This window comes from Gambusia affinis, linkage group LG05 (genome assembly GCF_019740435.1).
Source record: "Gambusia affinis linkage group LG05, SWU_Gaff_1.0, whole genome shotgun sequence".
NCBI lineage: Eukaryota > Metazoa > Chordata > Actinopteri > Cyprinodontiformes > Poeciliidae > Gambusia > Gambusia affinis.
This window is the reverse complement of record NC_057872.1, coordinates 23,403,120-23,423,348: the sequence shown is the minus strand read 5'-3', so window position 1 is coordinate 23,423,348 and position 20,229 is coordinate 23,403,120. Positions and strand designations below refer to the sequence as shown.

Below are 20,229 nucleotides of genomic sequence, written 5' to 3'. Positions count from 1 at the left end.
AGGTAACTGGTAGTAAAAAACATTTTTTCTGTTACAATGACATTTATTAATAGTCAAATCATAAATTTCTGTGTGTAAATTCTAATGGGAATGCTATCGCTGCATGAAAGCGTGCTGCAGTAACTGCGGTATTTACATCGAAGCACCTTTTTATGCTATTGTTTATTTTTAAGCATTTTTCTGAAGGCAGATTCCACAAGCCAATATTATTCAAGTCTCTGCTCACCCATTTTGTATGAACAAAATCCATCCAACAGCTTTCACACTCTTCCTTTCTCCAGATACCCTTACACATCTGATGGACTCTGAGAATTTTCTTGCCTGTGGTTTTTGCCTCATTGTTGGCTGATAAGGCAACAATGACTGGTAAAGCATTGAGTTCCACTACCTCTGCCAGTATAACGCTGCTTGTTTGTCGGAGGTTTGCTGTACTTCCACATGGCAGCGGAGCTGGTGTCAAGTTGATTGCAGAGAGAAACTTCAGCTTACATCAAAACTATAACTAATCTCCCATAAAAACACAATTTATCCCCACTGAAGACTGGTGTGTTGATGATCAAAAAAAAAATTTTTTCCTGCCGTTTGCTGCTTCTTTGTCATCTCTGTTGGGTTTGTGTAGTTTCCTTTTCACTGTGTATCTTAGCATTCCTAAGTTAAATTATCTTTCCCCCTAAAGACATTAAATTCAGTCTTTTTCTCTGCAAATTTGATCACAGAAAATGAATTCATCCAACCTCGTGACTGCGTCTCTGCCATCGATTTAACCTGATCCGTGTTGTCTGGGGGAATTGGTTCAGGGTGACGGTAACGCTGAGATGTGGCAGCGATGCGGCGGAGATTAGATAAAGGTTATCCTTTGGAGATCGGGCTGACAATAAAATAAGACGGCGTGGATGATTAAACGAGCGAAGGACCTTTCAGTCTGGGATACAGTACTGCATCTGGGAAAGGAAAGGTCATTTTAATATAAATGGAAATTATTACTGCTGTCTGTGATTATGGAGCATGACACGGATAATTTAGAGACTGGAGGTAAAAAAAATAACCATATATGACAATGTAAGCCTGTTGAACAACTTTGGTGTGACATGAAATTACTTACTTCCTTTACACACATTGTATAAAGCTGGCTGCACAAAATGATGATTATTCTGCAGATAGTTAAAAAATCTGACTTTTTTATCTTTCATTCACCACAAAGCAAGTTTCACAGACATAGTCACAATATCAATACTTGAGAAGAGATAAGTAAATAAATAAAACTCTACTTTCCAGAAAAAGATTACAGCATTCGAAATACAAAACCTATTACTTATAGAATACAAAATTTTAATTTCAAGCTTACAAAGTTATGCATAGTGATAAATCATGATTAACCACACTGTTAGTGTGGTTAATCTGATTAAAGTTTTTAATTTATTGACAGCACTATAAAAAAAAAACTAATATTGAGTGCCTTTTATAAGAGAGGGTGTTGTTTTTTTGAGCTTGGTCTCTAAAAATCAGATTGGATTGTCGAACCAAATTTGACACCATAAACTAAATTGTTTGGTTTTGGGAATGAGAGGATTTCCCCCCTGATTTTTATTTATTTTTTTACATTTTAAATGTTTTATCCATCCAGTCATGTAGGGTGAAAATATGACTTCTATCTAGGGATGAAACAATTAATTGGATTAATCATGACGAATCAATGATTGAAACAATCACCAATTAATTTTAGGAAACGATTAATCGTTAACTGGAGTATACAGACTCAAACGAGGCCATTTGCTGAAAAGACATATTAAGCTGTAATTAAGCCAAATCTGTAAAAAACAATTATACATTTTGCATTTAAGATAATAAAAACCTACCGGTAGGTCTGTAAAGATGTTTTAGCTAAAACTCCTCAAGCGGCAATAAAATGTTTATTTGATTAAAAATAGAAATTAAATATCTGATTTGCATATTTTAATATATTTTTACTCAAAGCTTAAGTGATTTAATGAAAAAATCTGTTGAGTGCACAGTTTTTTTAATCCGATTAATTGATAGAATAACCGATAACCCGACTAATCATTAGTTGCATCCCTGATTCTAGATGAAGATAATAGACGTCAGAGGAAGGAGCAGAGAAAGGGGAGCAGTGTGTGTTTGTGGTTAAGCTCTATTTTTGGTGCTCCGCTGTGGAGGAGCCAGCCCAGCTGTCGAAGTGGTTTCCTGCATGACTGTAATCTCAGAGGACAGGGCCGTGGTGAGATTCTCACAGACACCCGCGCTCTAATGCATCCCCGACCCCTGAAACAAATGACCCAAATACTGGCTGAATGAAGGCATCCAGCTGAACATGGAGCTCCATTTACACAGAGGTTATTGTCTTTTTGTTTTGAGCCGAAACCAAAGTCTTTATTCCGCACTAATCCAGCTCATGGTGTCATGGATTTATGAAGAAAGGAGAGCTGATGGATAATAATTATCAGTCTCCTTCAGATGATAGATAGGCACTGTTTATTTTTCTTTGGTGTTTGTTTGACTTTGGATAGATCTTGACTTTCAACGCAGCAGAAAAAAGGACAATGTATAGGACTGTAAGCATTTTGTTTTAATTTCCCACTAAGTGCGTAATCGGGAAGAGCATTTATCATATCGTTTATTATTTATCGTGATAAATTTCTTGTCATGGTGAGAATTTTAACTTATTATACATTTTATTAGTTCATGGTAAAAATGAAAAATATTGAAATCTTTATTTTTTTTTCCTCAGAAACTCAAATATCAATAGATTGTAAATTACAATGTAGGAGCGGGCATTTATCGTATCATTTATAATTTATCATGATAAATTTCTTCTCATAAAAATTTCAAATTATTGTGATAAATTTCAGTTCATGTGAAAAACAAAATAAAAATCTTTTTTGTTTTTCACAAAAACATCAATAATGTTTTTGCCCTTCCATTTGGGTCTCAACTTCTTCTAAAAGCAGTCCAGGTGCTTAAATAAAACTACCCTGCCTGTTACCTGGCAACCCCAATGAAGCCCAGCCCGTTACCTAGCAACCGCAGCTGAGTTTCAGCGTGTTTGTGCATCTGGTTTTTACCACTGTTTGCATTGCGCAATGGCTGCAGGAAAAGACAAGTGTTTTGTTGTTGACTTACCATCCAGAAACGTCTTGGTGCATTATTGTTGGTTGGGCAGGAGGCTCCACTTCTGCTTTTCAAAGATATATGGTTGTGGAATTGCGCATCTGTTTGCAGCCATTTTCACGTGAGTGGAAATGTTGATTTTTGGGGGTGTGGCCAGCAGCAGCTAATATGGATTTAAAGTGACAAGACGCTGTGAAACAGCTAATGCTGAAAGGAGCTCAAAGTAAGATTAAAATCTCATTTTCTAAGAATGATTTTGTGCAAAAAGTGCAATGAACATGCTTTGTAAAGCCCCCACATATATCTTAACCTGTTCAGGAAGTATAGCAGGTCACCTTTAATTTTTTTTTATGGGATGTTGTGTAATAGATGAACAACAAAGTATCTCATAATTATGACTAAAATAATTATCCGGCGCTAAACAGGTAAATATAACAAAACCTGGAGGCAGATATTTGGCCTGTGATTAATAATCGCTGCTGTTTTGTCAGGAGGAGTGAATACTTTCAGGAATACTCTGTAAATTTGTAATTTAGAAGAAATGAATGACTTTGAGGAAAGAAGGCGTCCGTCAGAGTTTTATCTCCAGGAATCCTGATCTTAAATCTTTCCCAAACATTTAGAAGAGCTGACATTTGCTCTATTTGTTCGCCTCTCCCTAAACTGTGAGCCGAGTGGGAGGCCGTTGGAGCGTTAATGAGCTCTGAACCAGCTGCAACAAATCAACAGCCGGTCGCATCTCTGAGCAACAGTCGGCGATGGCGTGAACGCTCACTTACTGACTCGGCGTTTACGCTCAACCCCTGTGTGGCTGAGATTCCCTGCAGCACTCAGGACGTCTCCGTCTTTTCTTTGCATGTAAGTTTTAGTGACGGTTCTGTTGTTTATTGGTGCTAAACGTTTTAACTTCTGGCTGCAATTTGCATGCGATTGTTTCAAGACAACAAAACTGAGTCATTAGCTGTCGTTCAGGGTAGAACAAAAATGTGGTTAGTTTGATTTTAAAAGATGGCAGCTTGCTTTGCACATAGAGTTGTCTTGGATCTCTTTTTGTAATTTTTCGCAAATGAAATATGTGTTTTGAAAACTGCATTTTGTATTTATTAAGTATATTAGAATCTGCTTATACAGATTCTAATATCTGTGCAACAGATTTTTTTTGCAAAACTTTCAAGAATAAACAATTAAAGACGATAGATGAGTGGTAGATAATACATATTCATGTAGATTTTGGGTTTTTTCATTGAAGACAAAGCAAAATTACAACATTATACCAAGAATCTTTGGTCCATTTTTATGTGAAAATTTCTTAGTTTTGTCTTACAAGTTAGTACCACATTTTCTGCACTATAAGGCACAACTTCAATGAATGGCCTATTTTAAAACTTGTTTCATATATAAGGCGCACCGCATTATAAGGCACATAGAATGGACGCTACAGTAGAGGCTGGGGTTACATTATGCATCCATTAAATGGAGCTGCGCTAAAGGGAAGGTCAACATAACAGTCTGATAGGTCAATCAAACTTTATTAATAGATTACAAACCAGCGTTGTGACAACTCCGTTCAAAATGAATGAACAGCTGTTTTATTATTTTCTCCGAGGTAAAGTCAGTGACGTGGTAACATGTAGGGCAACATTTATATCACATGGTGGAGGGGAACTTTTCCTCGATTCATTAAACACGTAAAAAACAGTCTGATACTGTTACGGTAAATCAAATGTTTGTGCAATCACAATATAGAAACACTCTAAATAATGCAAAGCAATAACAATATATCAATAACTCAACGTTGTTCAAACACTAATGTCCATATTCACAATATGACCAACCTTGTTCAGCTGTAAACACACAAAATAAACATGTAAAGCTCACTTTATTAATTTATTCCTCGTCCACGAATCCCTTGAATTCTTCTTCTTCCGTGTCCGAATTAAACAGTTGGGCGAATACGGCGTCCAACATGCCGGCTCCGTCTCGTTGAAGTCGTCATGAATCGAGTCCGTATAGCTGCTGTTGTCCAGCAGTTCAGTGACAATCCTGCCTTTCTGAAAGCTTGGAAAATACGGTAGCTTTTCATCAGGATAATTAAGTAATTCTAAGATATTTGTGCTAGAAACCAGACAGAAGCTACTTGGTAATGTTTTGTCTTTTTGTGGATTTAGAAGGATTTAGTTTAACTGATTTCAGCGACTGATGCTGCCTGGCCTGTCGTCACACGCTGTGGTGTCTTTCCAAAGTTCGGTTTCTTCTTCTTATCTGTATTCATGGCGGCGTGCCACCAGCTCATTTGCTGCAGCTGTATTCTTCCTGCTCTTGAACGTCTCACAGTATGTAATGTGGTATGTGGGGAGTGGCCGGCGGCGCTGCAGAGGTTAGTGAGCAGGTTTCATGCATCGGTGCTGCAGGGAGACTTTGCAGCACTTTAAAAGCCGAATGCGTCAACCATGATGGCGGCTTTTAAAGGGAAGCATTATGTAAAATCTGCTTTTTTGAGCTTTACATGATGTTGTATTGTGATTCCCTCATCAACAAATATACCTGGAGTGTTACTTTTATTCTTCCATGCATCTTGGAGAGAAATCCTTTAATCTCCATGGGAACCTTCAAGACAAAACTCTTCTGAGCAGCAGTTTCCTAGCGGCCCTTCCCTGCTCCTTCAGACTAGCCAGCAGCAATTAGCAAATACCTGGAGGAACTGAGCATCAGTTGAGCTCATTATAGGAGCTACTTGTCAGGGAACGCTGGTAAAAACTGTTTTTAAAGGGTTAATAAAGGAGCCATGTTGTGATGACTTCCTGGAAACAGAGCTTCAGACAGAGCAGAAGCTTCTTAAAGAGACATTTTAAGGTGTTTAATCAAGTTATATTTGATTTTTTTTCTAAAGGTAACATAGTTACTTGATTGTGCTACAAAATGGCGCTATGTGGATGGAAAACACAATGCTGCCCTTTTAAAAGTATTAATACTGGCAAGGCTTTGCAGTGTTGGTGCATTTAAGGTATTCACATCCATTAACCCTTTCTAAACTGTCGTCTTTCAAACAATAGAGTATCCACTGGTCAGTGGATGGATCGATTGTTGGATAAATACGGGACAGTTCTGGAAGAAGCTGCAAAATGATGAAATATTTTTACAATGTTGAATGCCTCGTCTAAATTCAGAATAAAAATACATTGGAATTTGTCCTTGTAACGTAAATTGTAAAAGTAAAAGTTCAGAGTCAGATGTGTTTGGTCATTAAGCTCAGCGGCGTCCTGAATGTGAAGTCTGTGAAACGTTTGGTCAGGTTGATATAAATCAGGGAGAAAGGCGCGGGAGTCGTGCTCAGCCTCCTGCGCCATCGTTTGTCTAAACCCAGCAGATACGGCCGACGGGAACAGCCTCCCGCTGCGAGCTGCATGCGTGAAATAACAACTCCTGATAACACCCGAGCCTCATCCTCTCTCTATTGTCCAGCACCCATGTGTGAAAACAGCTTCAGAGTTTCAGGGACAATAACAGCTGCTTTCATCTTTATCTCAGATGGGTAAAATACGCTGGAAATGAATAAAAACCAGAACCAGTTAGACTGAATACGTCCTAGGAAGTTTAGTTTTAGTGTCTAAAATGTGGAAATTCATCAGGTACCAGAATAACGGGTAGATTTTATTTTTAAAGGTGACTTATTATAGCTCCTTGAACAGTTTAGGAATGATTCATTGGGCTATACAAAACATGTTTGTTACATTATTTTTTTTGATAATGAGATTGTAGTCTGGTCAGTTCTCCCTGTTTTGAGAAAGCTTCTTGTTTCTTTAAATCCAAATAAACTGCTGCGGACTACGCCCCCCAACTCAAAAAGATGCATCTTTGAAAAGCAGAAGTGGAGCCTCCTGCACAACCAACAGTAATACAGCAGTTGGTTTCTGACTAGTTAATCAACAACAAAACACTTTTTTACAGCAGCAGCCATTGTGCGGCACATTCAGCTGGGAAACCAGCTGACCAAACGTGCTTGAGATTCTCTTGGGTTGCTAGGTTACGGACTGGGCTTGGCTGGGGTTGCTAGGTAACGACGCAGTGTGACTCGACATTCAGATTCATTTTCCAAACACCAAAAGATATTCACTTATTGCCACAAAACACCTGGGTGTTTTTTGTTGTTGTTTTTAGAAGCAGTAGAGACCAAATGGAAGTTCGAAAATCCAGACAATATGGCTTAAAATTAAAATACTTTTTTTGTTTGTTTTTTTACAAGATTTGATTTCTTATTTAAATTTTTTTCCTTGCTTTCTTTTATTAAAAAAAGTAATAAATGAGAGAAAATATTTTCACAAAGTGGCTTTTCTTTCAATCATCCCTTCTGTGACAGTTTTATAAACCTCCTAGAGTTATAAAAATTTAGCTCAGTTTGTGCAGTTTATCCTTCAAATTAAGTTGTTTTCATGATGGTTTCAAAGTCCTGCTACTAATAATTTGATGCTTAACTATTAAATATGAAGTAGTTTATCTGTGAAACTGATAGAGTTTAACTTCAACATTCCTCGTTCTAATTTTGTGTTTTTTGTGTTTTATTAACTGTACTCTGGTATTATTATGAGTTTATTCTGGTATTTGCTCAACTTTATTGTCAAAGGACTTTTTTTCTTGTATTATTGCGACTTTATTCTGGTACCGTTATAAACTCTTGTAATATTATGACTTTAATCTGGTAATTAAAATAAATCGTAGCCTGGCTGCAGGATTCTGTCGTAAAGTTGACCTGGATTCAAAGTCCAAGTCAAGATGGCCGCTCTAGGCGTCCTGACACCAATCATTGGTAAAAGTGTAATCCAGATTTTCTAAAAATTAGATCTTCAAAAACCAAAATTTGGTTTAATCTATCCAGATCCACGACGTCTTTAATCTGAATCGACCCAGTAAGTATCCAAACCTCTTTGGCTGCTGAGGAGGAAAACATGGCCTCCCTCTGCTAAAACCAGCAGAATCATGTAGGAACAAGAACACCAGGAGTCGGTCCTGATGCGGTTGGCTCTTACTTTATGATGTTATGACAGGCTCAAACTGCTGGCTATCAGATGTCAACATGCGCCCACAAATCCTTTCATTCGGAGGTTCGTTTCCTTCGCTGCATCAGATGTTTCTCTCTGTCTGGATGACACACAGCAGCGCATGTTTGGAGGAAAAACAAAACATGCAATTATGGAGTTTATTTGGCGACTGTTCAAACAGAGTTTTGTTCTGCCAAAACAAATTAAATCTGTGATGTAAAGATCTCGTTACCCAAATAAACCTTCTAAACTCTGTGTGTTCTGGCTGTTTCTTGGCTCAGACGTCTTTCCTCAGGCTTTTGTTCACACAGGCATAGTAGAAAAGAAAGTGAACCTCCCGTCAATACTAAGGTTTTTATGCAACACTTTAATGTACAAATGTTCATATTTATTCAATAAAAATAAGTGTAAAGTTTTGCTTGAAAACTAAGTTTGCAGAATCACCTTTAGTTTTAAGACCTGAAAAAAAGTCAATATTACTTGGAGAAAAAACCCCACAAAATTACCAGGTATTTTTGTCTAGTCTCTTGTGCAAATATCTTTGTACACTGAAATAAGACAAAACTAATATGCAAGTAACTTTTCAGCAAGATATAGGAGCTTGTTTTAAGTCAATAATTTCTTAATATTGATAGAAAAAGTATTAATTCACTTATAACATGAGAAATGTGTTGTTACAAGTGAAATAATCTGCCAGTGAACTAGTACTTTTAAAAATCAATATCAAGGAATTATTTACTTAAAACAGCTCCTATATCTTGCTGAAAAGCTTCTAACTTATCAGACAAAACTAAGAAAATAATAAGACCTTTTGTAATATCTTAAAAATATCTATCTGGCTCCTCTGAGTTCTTTCAGAAAATTCATTTTTTGTCTGTACACTCCAGTTAATGTTAAATCCATTACTAAATTGGTCGATTATTATTTCAGTAATTGATTAATTGTGATCAGTCAATCATTAGTTGATGATTATTTTAATTATTTAACCAGATTCTTTGCGATTAATCATGGTTTATATTGATTAATCATGGTTTATTGTGATTAATGATGGTTTATTGTGATTAATCATGGTTTATATTGATTAATCATGGTTTATTGTGATTAATCAAAATGACTTGTGATTGATTGACTGTTCTCGATTAATCGCCTGATGTTTTCTGCTGCTCATCTTTCAGGATGGATCTTCATAATGTGACCCAGAATATTAGTGTTGTTTTTTTAAAGTAGATTAAATTGTAACCGATCTAAACCTCTGGACGCTAAACAAACTAGTGACGAATCCGAACCTTCAGTAGAACTCTGATTCCTGATCACACAGGGCGATGTGTTGCCAGATGGTCTCATTCATGAAATATCATTATTGGTTTCAGTAAAAGCGAGCGGTGAAACGGGAACCTCGGCTGAAAGCTGCCCAGTGTGTCGGCACATCTGGCCACAGGCGACGCTCCGACATGAACGCCAGCCGTTGTAGTTACTCGACGTCGGAGGGATTGTTTATTGTCGTTTTTTTCTGGCTTTACGCCAGATGAAGGTCTCACCACAGACTACAGGATGGGGGAAGAGGACATCAATTACTCATCATATGTAGCAGATGTGGCCTGCAGCTTCACAAAGCTTTAATGTTCTGTGGTTTGAGTGTCAGGATTTAGTAGCCAGGCAGCTTTTTAACTACTTTTTGTTTTTATCTTTGTTGTTATTAGACCTGCTGTAGAATACAGCCACAAGACTTTATGAACAACCGTAATAAATAATATAACAGCGAGTTGAATCTAACTTTAGTTTTTATCTTCAAAGTGTGGTTCTGGTGCTTGAATTTTATGGTGGGAAAAAGTGTACAAACCCTGTTCCTGGTTTCATCTTTCTACAAATCTTCATCACTGGCCTGTCAGGAGACGTTTTATCCACACAAATCTCTGTTGGTTCTCTTTTCTCATTAATATTAACTAATGTCTTGTTTCGATTTCACAGCGCCGGCCCCAAAGGAGACAACATCTATGAGTGGCGGTCGACCATCCTGGGCCCTCCGGGCTCCGTGTACGAGGGAGGAGTCTTCTTCCTGGACATCGCCTTCACTCCTGACTACCCATTCAAACCCCCCAAGGTCAGTAGGCACTTCCTTCTGTTTTTAATTAAATTAAACAATTTAAACTTCCTTTATGATCTCCAGTCAATCAAAACTGATGAGTTTTGAGTCAAGCTAGCATAGCTGAACTACTTCCCTCTCCTTCATTTCTTTTTTTCTTAATTAAAACTTTTCTCTGACTTTGTTATCTAATTGTCATAGTGTTGACAATTAGTACCAAAGCACTGAGTAACTTTTTCTTTTAAATATCAGGCGTACATTTAATATTTAGCGCGTTGTATTGATAATTTAACAGCTAAAACTAATGCTGGTCATTATCAGTCAGCAGCTTTTTGCCTCCAGCAGCAAAATCTTGTTTTTATCTCCCAAGTGATGCTGGAAAAGTTTGAAAACTTCCCTTGAAAATGCTTGAAAAGTACTTGAATTTTACTGAGGGAAGAGTTAACAAACTGGTTGTAGTTGGCGAGGAACATGTGAATCTGTTCGGTTTATGTTTGTATCTTTTTGACACAGATCTGTTTCTATTAGCAAATCAAACTCTTTATTCTTCATAGGCTTCTGAACACATTCGCTGTCGGGGAAAGTCTCGTAGATATTTTCGGTGCTGCAAAAAGAAAAACAACAAAACCTGTCAGGAGGCTTTCCACACACATCTTCACACACATCCCCACACGCTCGCACACACACACACACACACACACACACACCTCCCTTTCTGTCTTTGTGCTGTGTAACCAGCAGCTCCATGTTTGACAGAAGACTCAAACAAATCCACAGGCTCCGACCCAGCTTTCTGTGGCCAGAGGGATCGAGTGTTTCCGCTCCCTTCAATACCTCTTACTCCATCCAGCACACTGTGATCTGCAGCCAAACCCCCCTTCACACACACACACAGCGTTTGGTGTGGTGCAGCCACACACACCTTCACTGCAGAAATTAATGTGTTCTGACGGGAAGTTTGGTTTTAAATCGAGGAATCTATAGTCCTTTTCTTGGGAGATGCTGGGGTTGGATGGAGGTTTTCCTCAGGGTCAGGAGGTCAGATCCTGATTTCTGTGGGAGGTTATTAGCTGGTTGAGCTCTGAGGAAGGAGTGTGTCATCCTTATGATTCACCGCTGGAGCCCGCGCCGTCACAGGAGGCTGTTTACTTTTACAAGTGGAAGAACTAATTGACACTTGGGTGCTGGCGTCCAGTTTTTCTTAACAGAGCTCATATTGTTGAGGTGTCATGCTTTTTAGAACGCGCTGCCCTCTGGTGGTCAGGTTTTTGAATGCACCAGATTTAGTAATGCTCTGATATCATGCAGAGTTTATGCTTCCTTGAACAGGTCAGAGCAGGTCTATTCAGAACATGTTCCTTGCATTTATTGCACTAAATCATTCTTAGATAATCAAGTTTTAGTTTTAGTTTTGTTTAGGCTCCTTTCTTTAGAGCCTATTGTCACTTTAAATCCAATTAATCTGCTGCTAGCCCCGCCCCCAACTCAATGTTCACACTCACACGTGAAAATGGCTGAAAACAGAGGCTCAAATATGTAACTGTACATCTTTGAAAAGCAGAAGTAGAGCCTCATGCACAACTTTGCAGCAAGTAGATGAGCATTGCCTGCTGATTTGTGACGTTAAATTCGGGAGGTTTTTGAAACGGGTGTTTTTTGGCAAAAAACAAAAACGTACAAAATGTACATTTGGTGTAAACAAACAAGGATGCAGCAAGTAGTTCAGCAATAAAACACTTGTCTTTTCCAGCAGCTATCACAGCCATAAAATTAGCTGACCGAACGTTCTAGAGCTCTACTTGGGTTGCTAGGTAACGGGGCCAGGCTTGGCTGGGGTTGCTAGGTAACAGTGTTGTGCCTGTGGAAGGTTTTTGAAACGGCTCATTTTCCAGACTCCAAAAAAATACATAAACTTATTGCCAAAAAACAACCGTGTGGATTTTTTGTATTGTTGTTTTTTGTCTTCTTAAGCGTTTGAGCTGTTTTGCAAAAGCAGTAGAGATCCAGATTAAAGCATAAAACCACACAAAATGTGAATTTTGCATAATCCCTTCAAAAGAAATCCCGGATTTAAGTCCTGATAAAATACAGTCGTTTAAAGATCTGTATATTTGTCAGCTACATTGACGAATGATGCAAACGGCCCTCAGTGGAGCGCTCAATCAGCGCTGATGCTGGAAAGTCAGCGGTAATGTGAAGTAGCTGAGAAGAGCTTTAAGACGTCCCTGTTGTCTCACTTATTACTGCTGACAATGAAAACGAAACCCTTAACCTGACAAACTACCAAGAACATGTCACAAAATGTTACTTAGCATTTCCTGCCTGTTGTGTTTTTCTAAGTTTTTCATTTCATTGCTAAATTTAATTGATGTTCTAAACTAATTTATCTCTCCTGTTCTTTCAGAACTTCACAATGGAAAATGTCAAGCAAGTATAATATGACTTCACAGATTATCTATAATGTAAAGAGAAATTTAAAAATTTTGTTTTATTAATTTATTTGACGATGCACATTAAAATTTCTGCAAATGTACCAGAATTAGTCAAAAGGTAATTTTTCCATCCGTTTTCCCTGGACTAGTAAGAGTAATTTGTCTTTCTAAAAACAAAGGTTATATGAAAACGATTAATATAATTTACTAATTTGTCAATAAAGACAATCAGTACAAACAATAAATGGAAAGTACAACAAAATTGTCACAAAAACTATTAAATCAAAGAGAAATAAAAAGTTTTAAATGTATTTTCTTGTTTCACTAAGTTAAGGTGTAACTACTCTAATATGATTTTTCTTATGCCAACTGTCATTGAGTTAAAGATGCAATCTGAACATTTATTTTGTAATGCATTGCCTAGAAGTCATTACATTATTATTATATAATCTTTTGTTTGGTGCAGGTTTTATGCACCTTTTGCAAATCAGGTTTTTATTTACCTGGACAATCTTTATGGGATATACACATTTTTATTTATTTAACTTTGTATTATTTCTAATGCTGATATGTTGCCTTAACAAAATGCTGCGTTATTATGTAAAATTCATATTTTACATGTTTATTTTTCTATTTCCATTTGGGTCTCAGCTGCTTCTAAAAACAGCCAAAGAGCTTAAAATAAACACCCAGCTGTTTTGTTGGACATAAAGTTAATTTTTGGTGTCTGGAAATTGATCCATTTCAAAAACCTTCAGAATGTAACATCACAAATCCACAAGCTCTGCCCCGTTACCTAGCAACCCCAGTGAGGCCCAGCCCGTTACCTAGCAACCCCAGTGGAACTCCAGGACTTTTGGTCATCTAGTTTTACCAACAAGTGTAACAAACATGTTTTGTACAGGCCATAAAATATCCTGACCTTTTCAAGGAAACATAATAAGTGATTTTTAAAATATTTTCTTCACAGCAGCGTTCATTTTTCTTTTTTTGTTGTTGTTTTGTCTGCAGGTAACGTTTCGCACGAGGATCTATCACTGCAACATCAACAGTCAGGGAGTGATCTGTCTGGACATCCTGAAGGACAACTGGAGCCCCGCCCTCACCATCTCCAAGGTGCTGCTGTCCATCTGCTCCCTGCTCACAGACTGTAACCCAGGTAACGCCACCCTCTGGACGCTAAACAAACTAGTGACGAATCCGAACCTTCAGGAGAACTCTGTGGAATAAAAACGAATATTTTCTTGTCCAATGGGGTAAAAATAGCAGTTTGCTTGTTTTCTCTGTTTGGCTTGGACTACTTTCACTCAGCAGACAAATGCAAACCAAATCCGCTGTTTTGGCCCAAATGTGACCCATATCCAACTTTCTCACAGCCACCTCAATGGTCCAATTCCATTGTTTCATAGTGTCTGCAGTCTGAACGGTCATGTCGCATTTTATCCAACATTTATGTCATTGACGTGAATCATAAGTCATAATTCTGCACCAGAAGAAGCCAGACACAGTAAATCAGGACGTAAACAACTGCTGAAAATTATGTTTATTAATTTATGAAGGAAGTCCGTCAGTACTTCCACAAATCCAAACTGATTTCTGCAGACGTTACTCTCAAAGCGCCACAAAATGGCATCACTATCGGTTTTACTTTCTTTTTAATTTGCTTCCTTTGTGTTGTTATGATCTTGTAACGATATCTCCAGCTCAAATTGCTGAATAAACTTTAAAATCCATAAATCAGTGTGTTATAAGCCTGGCGGGCCTCCAGGCTTTACTTGAGCCCCTCCAGGCTAATCATTGTTTGTTTATTTGTAGGGTTTTTATACACCAGTGACAATGCTACTGGTAAATGAGCCTCTTTGGTAGGATAATGGCAACATAATATGGTCACTACGCCAACATTTTCAGCAAATAAAGTGAAAGTCTTGGTTAAAGGATGAAGAAATGTTGAACACTTTAATTAGAATGAAACTACTAATTTATTTTATTTGTATTTTTTATGTTTGCTTGTTTTATGGCTTTATAGTTGGTGTTGTAGAAAATGACTTCCAATAAAGCAAAATTACCTAGTCATATTTTCAACTTTAAACATTTTTTTAACTCAGAAAAATATCGACTTGCAGGTTTTCTGAGTCAACCCCTTCATAAAGCCTCCATCCATTATTACTTGTGTAAAAAGTGTGCTGCTTTGTGAAGTCTATGTTCTTCTGTGCATCTGGTCCTGAACCGTCCACACAGAAGTATCTTTACGCTCAGATTTAATTAGTAGTATGATCAAACAATCAAAGAAAACTGAATTAACCATCAAGATCTGCTGTGTGTGTGAACGTAACTTTTGTTTTTTCCCACAGTATTCACTGTGTTAAGGTTTTTTTTTCTGAAACTGCTGCAAATATAACAGGAATCAACTAAAAAAGCAACACTCTTCAGTTTTTATGCTTCTGTAATCTGGAACTAACATTCGGAAAACTGCAAAACTGCTGAAACACTGAGTTAATTTAAATCAAAGCTGAAAACCAGCATGTTTAGTGTTGCCTTTAATAAATGGAAAATTTATTAATTCTGGTATAGATTACAACTTTTCATCCCTTCTTTTTATGCTGCCACAGTAATGTTTAAGTTTTCTTATCTTCTAAAACACTTTGAACCTTGTTGTTGTTGCTGCACAGATAAACTTGACATAAAAGCTACAAAAACCCTCTTCTTGAAGCAAAATGTTGTGGTTTTCTAAAAAATGCAATTTAAAAGCACGGGTAATAAAAAGTAATGTCTTTAATCTCATTTTATTTGTTTCATTAACTCATTTATTCATAACGTCTGAGCTGCTCTTGGAGGACGTCTTCTTGATTTTACCATGCTAAATCAATTTCCAGGCTAATTCTCATTTCATGTCGCCTGTTTTGAAACTTCCTAAACATGAACCAAATAATTATCATTCTGATTTTTCTCTGATTTGTTTCTGCTGAATCTGTTTTGGTCCATTTGCTCACCGCAGCAGCTGCAGCTCGGCTCTTCTGTTGCTCTTGTTTTGGTTGGCAGAGGCGCCTGAATGCAGGTGGATGTTTTTCTCCAGGCTGTATTTACATCTTAATGAAGTCGGGTCTCGGTGTCCGAACCCATTACAGTCATGATTTCTATTCATTTGCAGCTGCGACGGCGTCGATTACTCTGTGAAACCGATGCAGACTCTTATTAGGCAGGGAGAAACATGCTGGGGGTAAATGGAAACACGTTGCTTCAGTCAAACCAAGTTTGTTACGACCTCTGGGTCCTTTTTGTTACTGCTACTTTAGATAGAAGGAGGTAAAACCGATCTCTGAAAGTGCTTTCATCAATCAATCAATCAATCATGTTTATTTGTATCACCAATTGTGAAACCAGTAAACATTAAACATCATAAAAATCAACATCAAGTATGTTTATCAGCGTTTCAAAAGCAGCTCTAAACAGGTGACACTTTAGTCCTGATTTAAAGGAACTCAGTGTTTCGGTTTTCCAGTTTTCTGGAAGTTTGTTTCAGATTTGTGGTGCGCAGAAACCAAATTCTGCTTCTCCATGTCTGATTCTGGTTCTGGATGTAGAGCAGAACCAGAATCAGAAGACCTGAGTTTTTTCTAGAAAAATCTTGGCCTTTGAAAAGCCAACATCTCTAGAAAACTCTGACATCAATTTCTAAATTTCAGAATGTTTTTTAGCTAATTTTTGACTTTTCAAGATCAGAAATTTTCAAGTTTTTCCTAAGAAAGTTTTGAGAAAATCTTAAAATTTCTTTACTAGAAAATGTTCTACTTTGGAAACTTGGAACTTTTTATGTATTTTTCTTAGAACATTTTGAGATTAATCTTAATTTTTTTTCAGTAAATTTTAAACTTTTCAAACTGTTTTTCTGTCTCCTTTCAGCTGACCCCCTGGTGGGAAGCATCGCCACACAGTACCTGACCAACAGAACAGAGCATGACAGAATAGCTAAACAATGGACGAAGAGATACGCTACATAGAGCCGCTGCTGCTGCAGCAACTGCGGCGCCCGGTCCTCCCTCCTCATCTCTGAACCTCTCTCTACCTCTCATCCTTCGTACGTCAAAGCACACTCACTAAGTGCAACGGTGAACCTGCCCTCCTGTTACCGCCCTCCTGCTCTTCCTCCCCATTTTATCTACCTTTTCTGTGCAAAAAACAAGAAAATTTTAAACAAAAAAAAATGTTCTTTGTTCCTTGTTGACTTGAAAGCTTCTTTTTTATACAAAGAGTAGATTGGGATTTTTATTTTCCAATATCTGAATGTTGGAAGTATTGTATTGGAGAAAAAAAACAATATCATTATTATCACTTGCATTGTCCTCTGACTATACAGTATGTATTCTCATTTTTCTTAGTGGCACCTGGAACAAAACTGCAGAGTATGCTTTTAATTTTTAATTTCTTTGCTCGTTTTTTGGAGATTTGTTTTCGTAATTGTCATCAGTGAAGTTAACTGCATGGAAGAAGTTTAGCCCCAGTCGATTCTTCTTGCTTTTAACCTCTTCTGATTCTGTTTGTACTGTATGTATTTTTTCAAAGGCTTTTGAGGCAGACCACTAAAAGTTTGGGTCTGCCTGTGAAAGAGGCAGGACTTGTATATTTACTGGCTACCCGCCACCTCTGCCATGTGCAGAGTGGTTTGTCGTGCACTTGTATATCTGAAGCACCCAATAAAACACTCCCTGGTTGGCTCGTGAGAAAACATCTGAGTTATTTTTATGTGTTTAAACATTTACACACAAACACGCGGATGATTATTATCTTACGACCAACGTGGAGGAGACGGGATCTTATCTGTCCGATCGTCTCAGGAACTCATGAATGGATCTCCATAAAAGTCTCGAGGAATAAAATGGATCTTTGTGTTTTGGCAGCGATCCTTATCGGGAAAGTCTTTACTGTTATGAAGATTTACAGGACTGAAGATAAACTCAACTGAAGAGGGTAGAAAATTATTCTCAAGTAAGATCAGCACAACTTCAACTCATAAGTAAAACGCAGCTGACTGAGAAATTACTGAAGAGTCAAAAAGTATTTGGTAAAAAGTCATCAGATGGAATAAAATATAAAGTCATGAGGACATTGTGGTAGTTTAAAGACAAAAATAAACAATTTATATGAAAAAATAACAGTAAGGCAACAGAAACATTTTTCAAATCAAACTTTTTCAATAGAAAGTTTCTGAAACTTTAACAGAAACTGCAGGTGTGTGTGAGTGTGGAGGACTTCCGGCTAAAATGTTTCGGTTAAAATCATTATGAAACCTGGGCGCAAATTCAAACTGGAAGACTCTTTAGCGCCACCTGCATCATCCAATCGGCGCGTCCCGCTCATTGTCGCCGACCAATCAACGCTGGACCAACCCACGTCACGTCCAATCACCGTCCAAGGCCCAGTTAATAAGGACCTCCATCCATGGCGTCTTCCGCTTTCCAGCTGCGCTCCAGCCTTCTCCACCCCTTCTCCACCTCCACTCTCCCGGCTCTTCAGGCTCGCATCCTTCACCGACCTCCACCATCAGTGTCGGATGACAGTCCTAACCAGCATCGGGAAAGCTCATCTGAGCTTATTGCAATTCACAGCTCGATGTGCTCAGTCTGGCCCGAGCGCCAAAGAACGTTAAATTTATGTCTGTCAATAAACATTTTTAATCGCTGTTTTTCTCCGTCTGAGTCTCTCCAGATTGAATCTCCATTTGAGTTCATACAAAAAGCAGAAATCAGTTAAAAGAAAGGTTACAAAAATTATTTTTAAAATCAGAATTATATCAAAACAACATGATTCCTCCCACAGATTTAAATATTATGCTGTTTAATCTGATACGAATCAGATTAACTATTAAACTATCTGCCTCTAAAGTAACTAAATCCAGATTATACTAGAATAATAAACTGTATTCATGTCAATACGACACAAAATGCTACACATTAGATCACTAACTCATCTAAATGTGTAATTTTAACTTTAGACATTCATGAATTTGCACCAAATGCAGCTGAAATGACATTTTGAGGAGTTTGTTTGCACAAAACAGAAGCAGAAGATTATTCTGCTGATTCATCACATGAAACTAAAACCACACTTTCAGGATGATGAGACACGCTTTGCTGTTTTTCCATCGCAGGACCTTATAATAAAACCACATGAGTAATTTACAGATCGGTTTGCTGACATGTGGTCAGTTCTTATGTGGTTCATATTTTTTATTATTATTATTCCTGCGGCTGAGGAGAAAAAATAGTCATAGCTGAAGATTTTTTTTGGATAATTCTGTTATTTTAAGCTTTTCAGTTTCTATTAAATAGGCAGCCATATTTTATTAAAGGCGACATTTTGAAATATTTTTAAAAGTGAAACTATTAGGTATATATTTTCAGTAAAACTCCTCCTGTCTACAAAGTACCAAGAAGAAATTTACCAAGAACATTTATGTGAACCAGGGTGAAAATTGCACATTTGAACTGGTGGCTTTTCAGGCTTTGAAGTTTGGTCATTAAATTTTCTCCAGCTTTAATGTTTATTAGGCCCCATGTGTGTTAACATGTTTGAATTGATGTCATTAGAATCTGGTGTTGTTTAGAAATTACTACAAATTTGTGTAAATTACAAACCACTGTCTCCATTGGGATCCTCAGACCTTCCCATTGTTCTGAATGTTACATAAACCAGTAAGGATTCTCAAGTAAACCCATTTTATACTGGTAAACATTTTCTGAAACAAAATGGAGCCGTTTGACTCGGGATGTTTAATACAACCATGTTTTCTACCTGCTTTAAAATAACTTTCTATAATCTGCTCATGTTCTGTGTGACTCCACAGTGCTGGACAATAAATCAAACAATAAAACTCTGATTCAGAACCGCAGCTAAGTTAAGTTGGTGGAATCTACTAACTCTCTCACTCTCTGGTTACCTAGCAACAGCCTGCTGAGTAACTGGGGCAGAAGCAGTTTAAGGTTTCACCACTGTGCCTCATAACTGATTGAAAATAAAACAAACAACAGCTTGGAGTGGAAACTGTGGATGAAAAAGGAAAGGTCACACCACCAGTTTAGAAGTATTTCAGATATTTAAACCAAAAACTCATCAATAATTATTGATATCGACTGATATATATAACAAGATACGTTTTTCAGCCATTTTGTCCAGACTTATGATTCCAAAGAATAATTTACACCAACAGGAGGGGGCCTTGTTATTCTGGTTTGAGGGCCAAAACAATCTCTTACATTTCAGGAGTTTTGTTTAAACTGGAATAAAAACCAAAATATGGTGTAATAGTTAAGTCCTTGAAAATAATTTACAATTTTTGGGATTTGACCATTTTATGACTATTTATGTTGCCAGTTTGAGTGCATGAGTACAACATGACCTCTTTTCAGAGTGGAGGTAAGTTGGGAGGAAAAGGGACTAAATGAGATTATAATGAGTTGAATGGTAAATTGACCCAGATTGAGTGAAACTAATAGCCACAGTCAATCTTAATTACTCACTAAAGGCTAATAAGTCTTATAGTTGTGTCAATTTAAGA

At 37.4% G+C, this 20,229-nt stretch overlaps 1 protein-coding gene across 2 annotated transcripts in view; it reads left to right on the top strand.

The window, feature by feature from the left end:
- LOC122831273 (ubiquitin-conjugating enzyme E2 E2) overlaps positions 1–17,400 on the top strand; it is a 41,119-nt gene extending 23,719 nt beyond the window's left edge. For both annotated transcript variants that reach the window (XM_044117349.1, XM_044117350.1), the window contains exons 4-6: positions 10,131–10,263; positions 13,689–13,836; positions 16,578–17,400. In XM_044117349.1, coding sequence (XP_043973284.1) covers positions 10,131–10,263; positions 13,689–13,836; positions 16,578–16,675 — 379 coding nt within the window. In that variant the 3' untranslated portion in view covers positions 16,676–17,400. The remainder of the gene's footprint in view (positions 1–10,130; positions 10,264–13,688; positions 13,837–16,577) is intronic.
- The last annotated feature ends 2,829 nt before the right edge of the window (positions 17,401–20,229 follow it).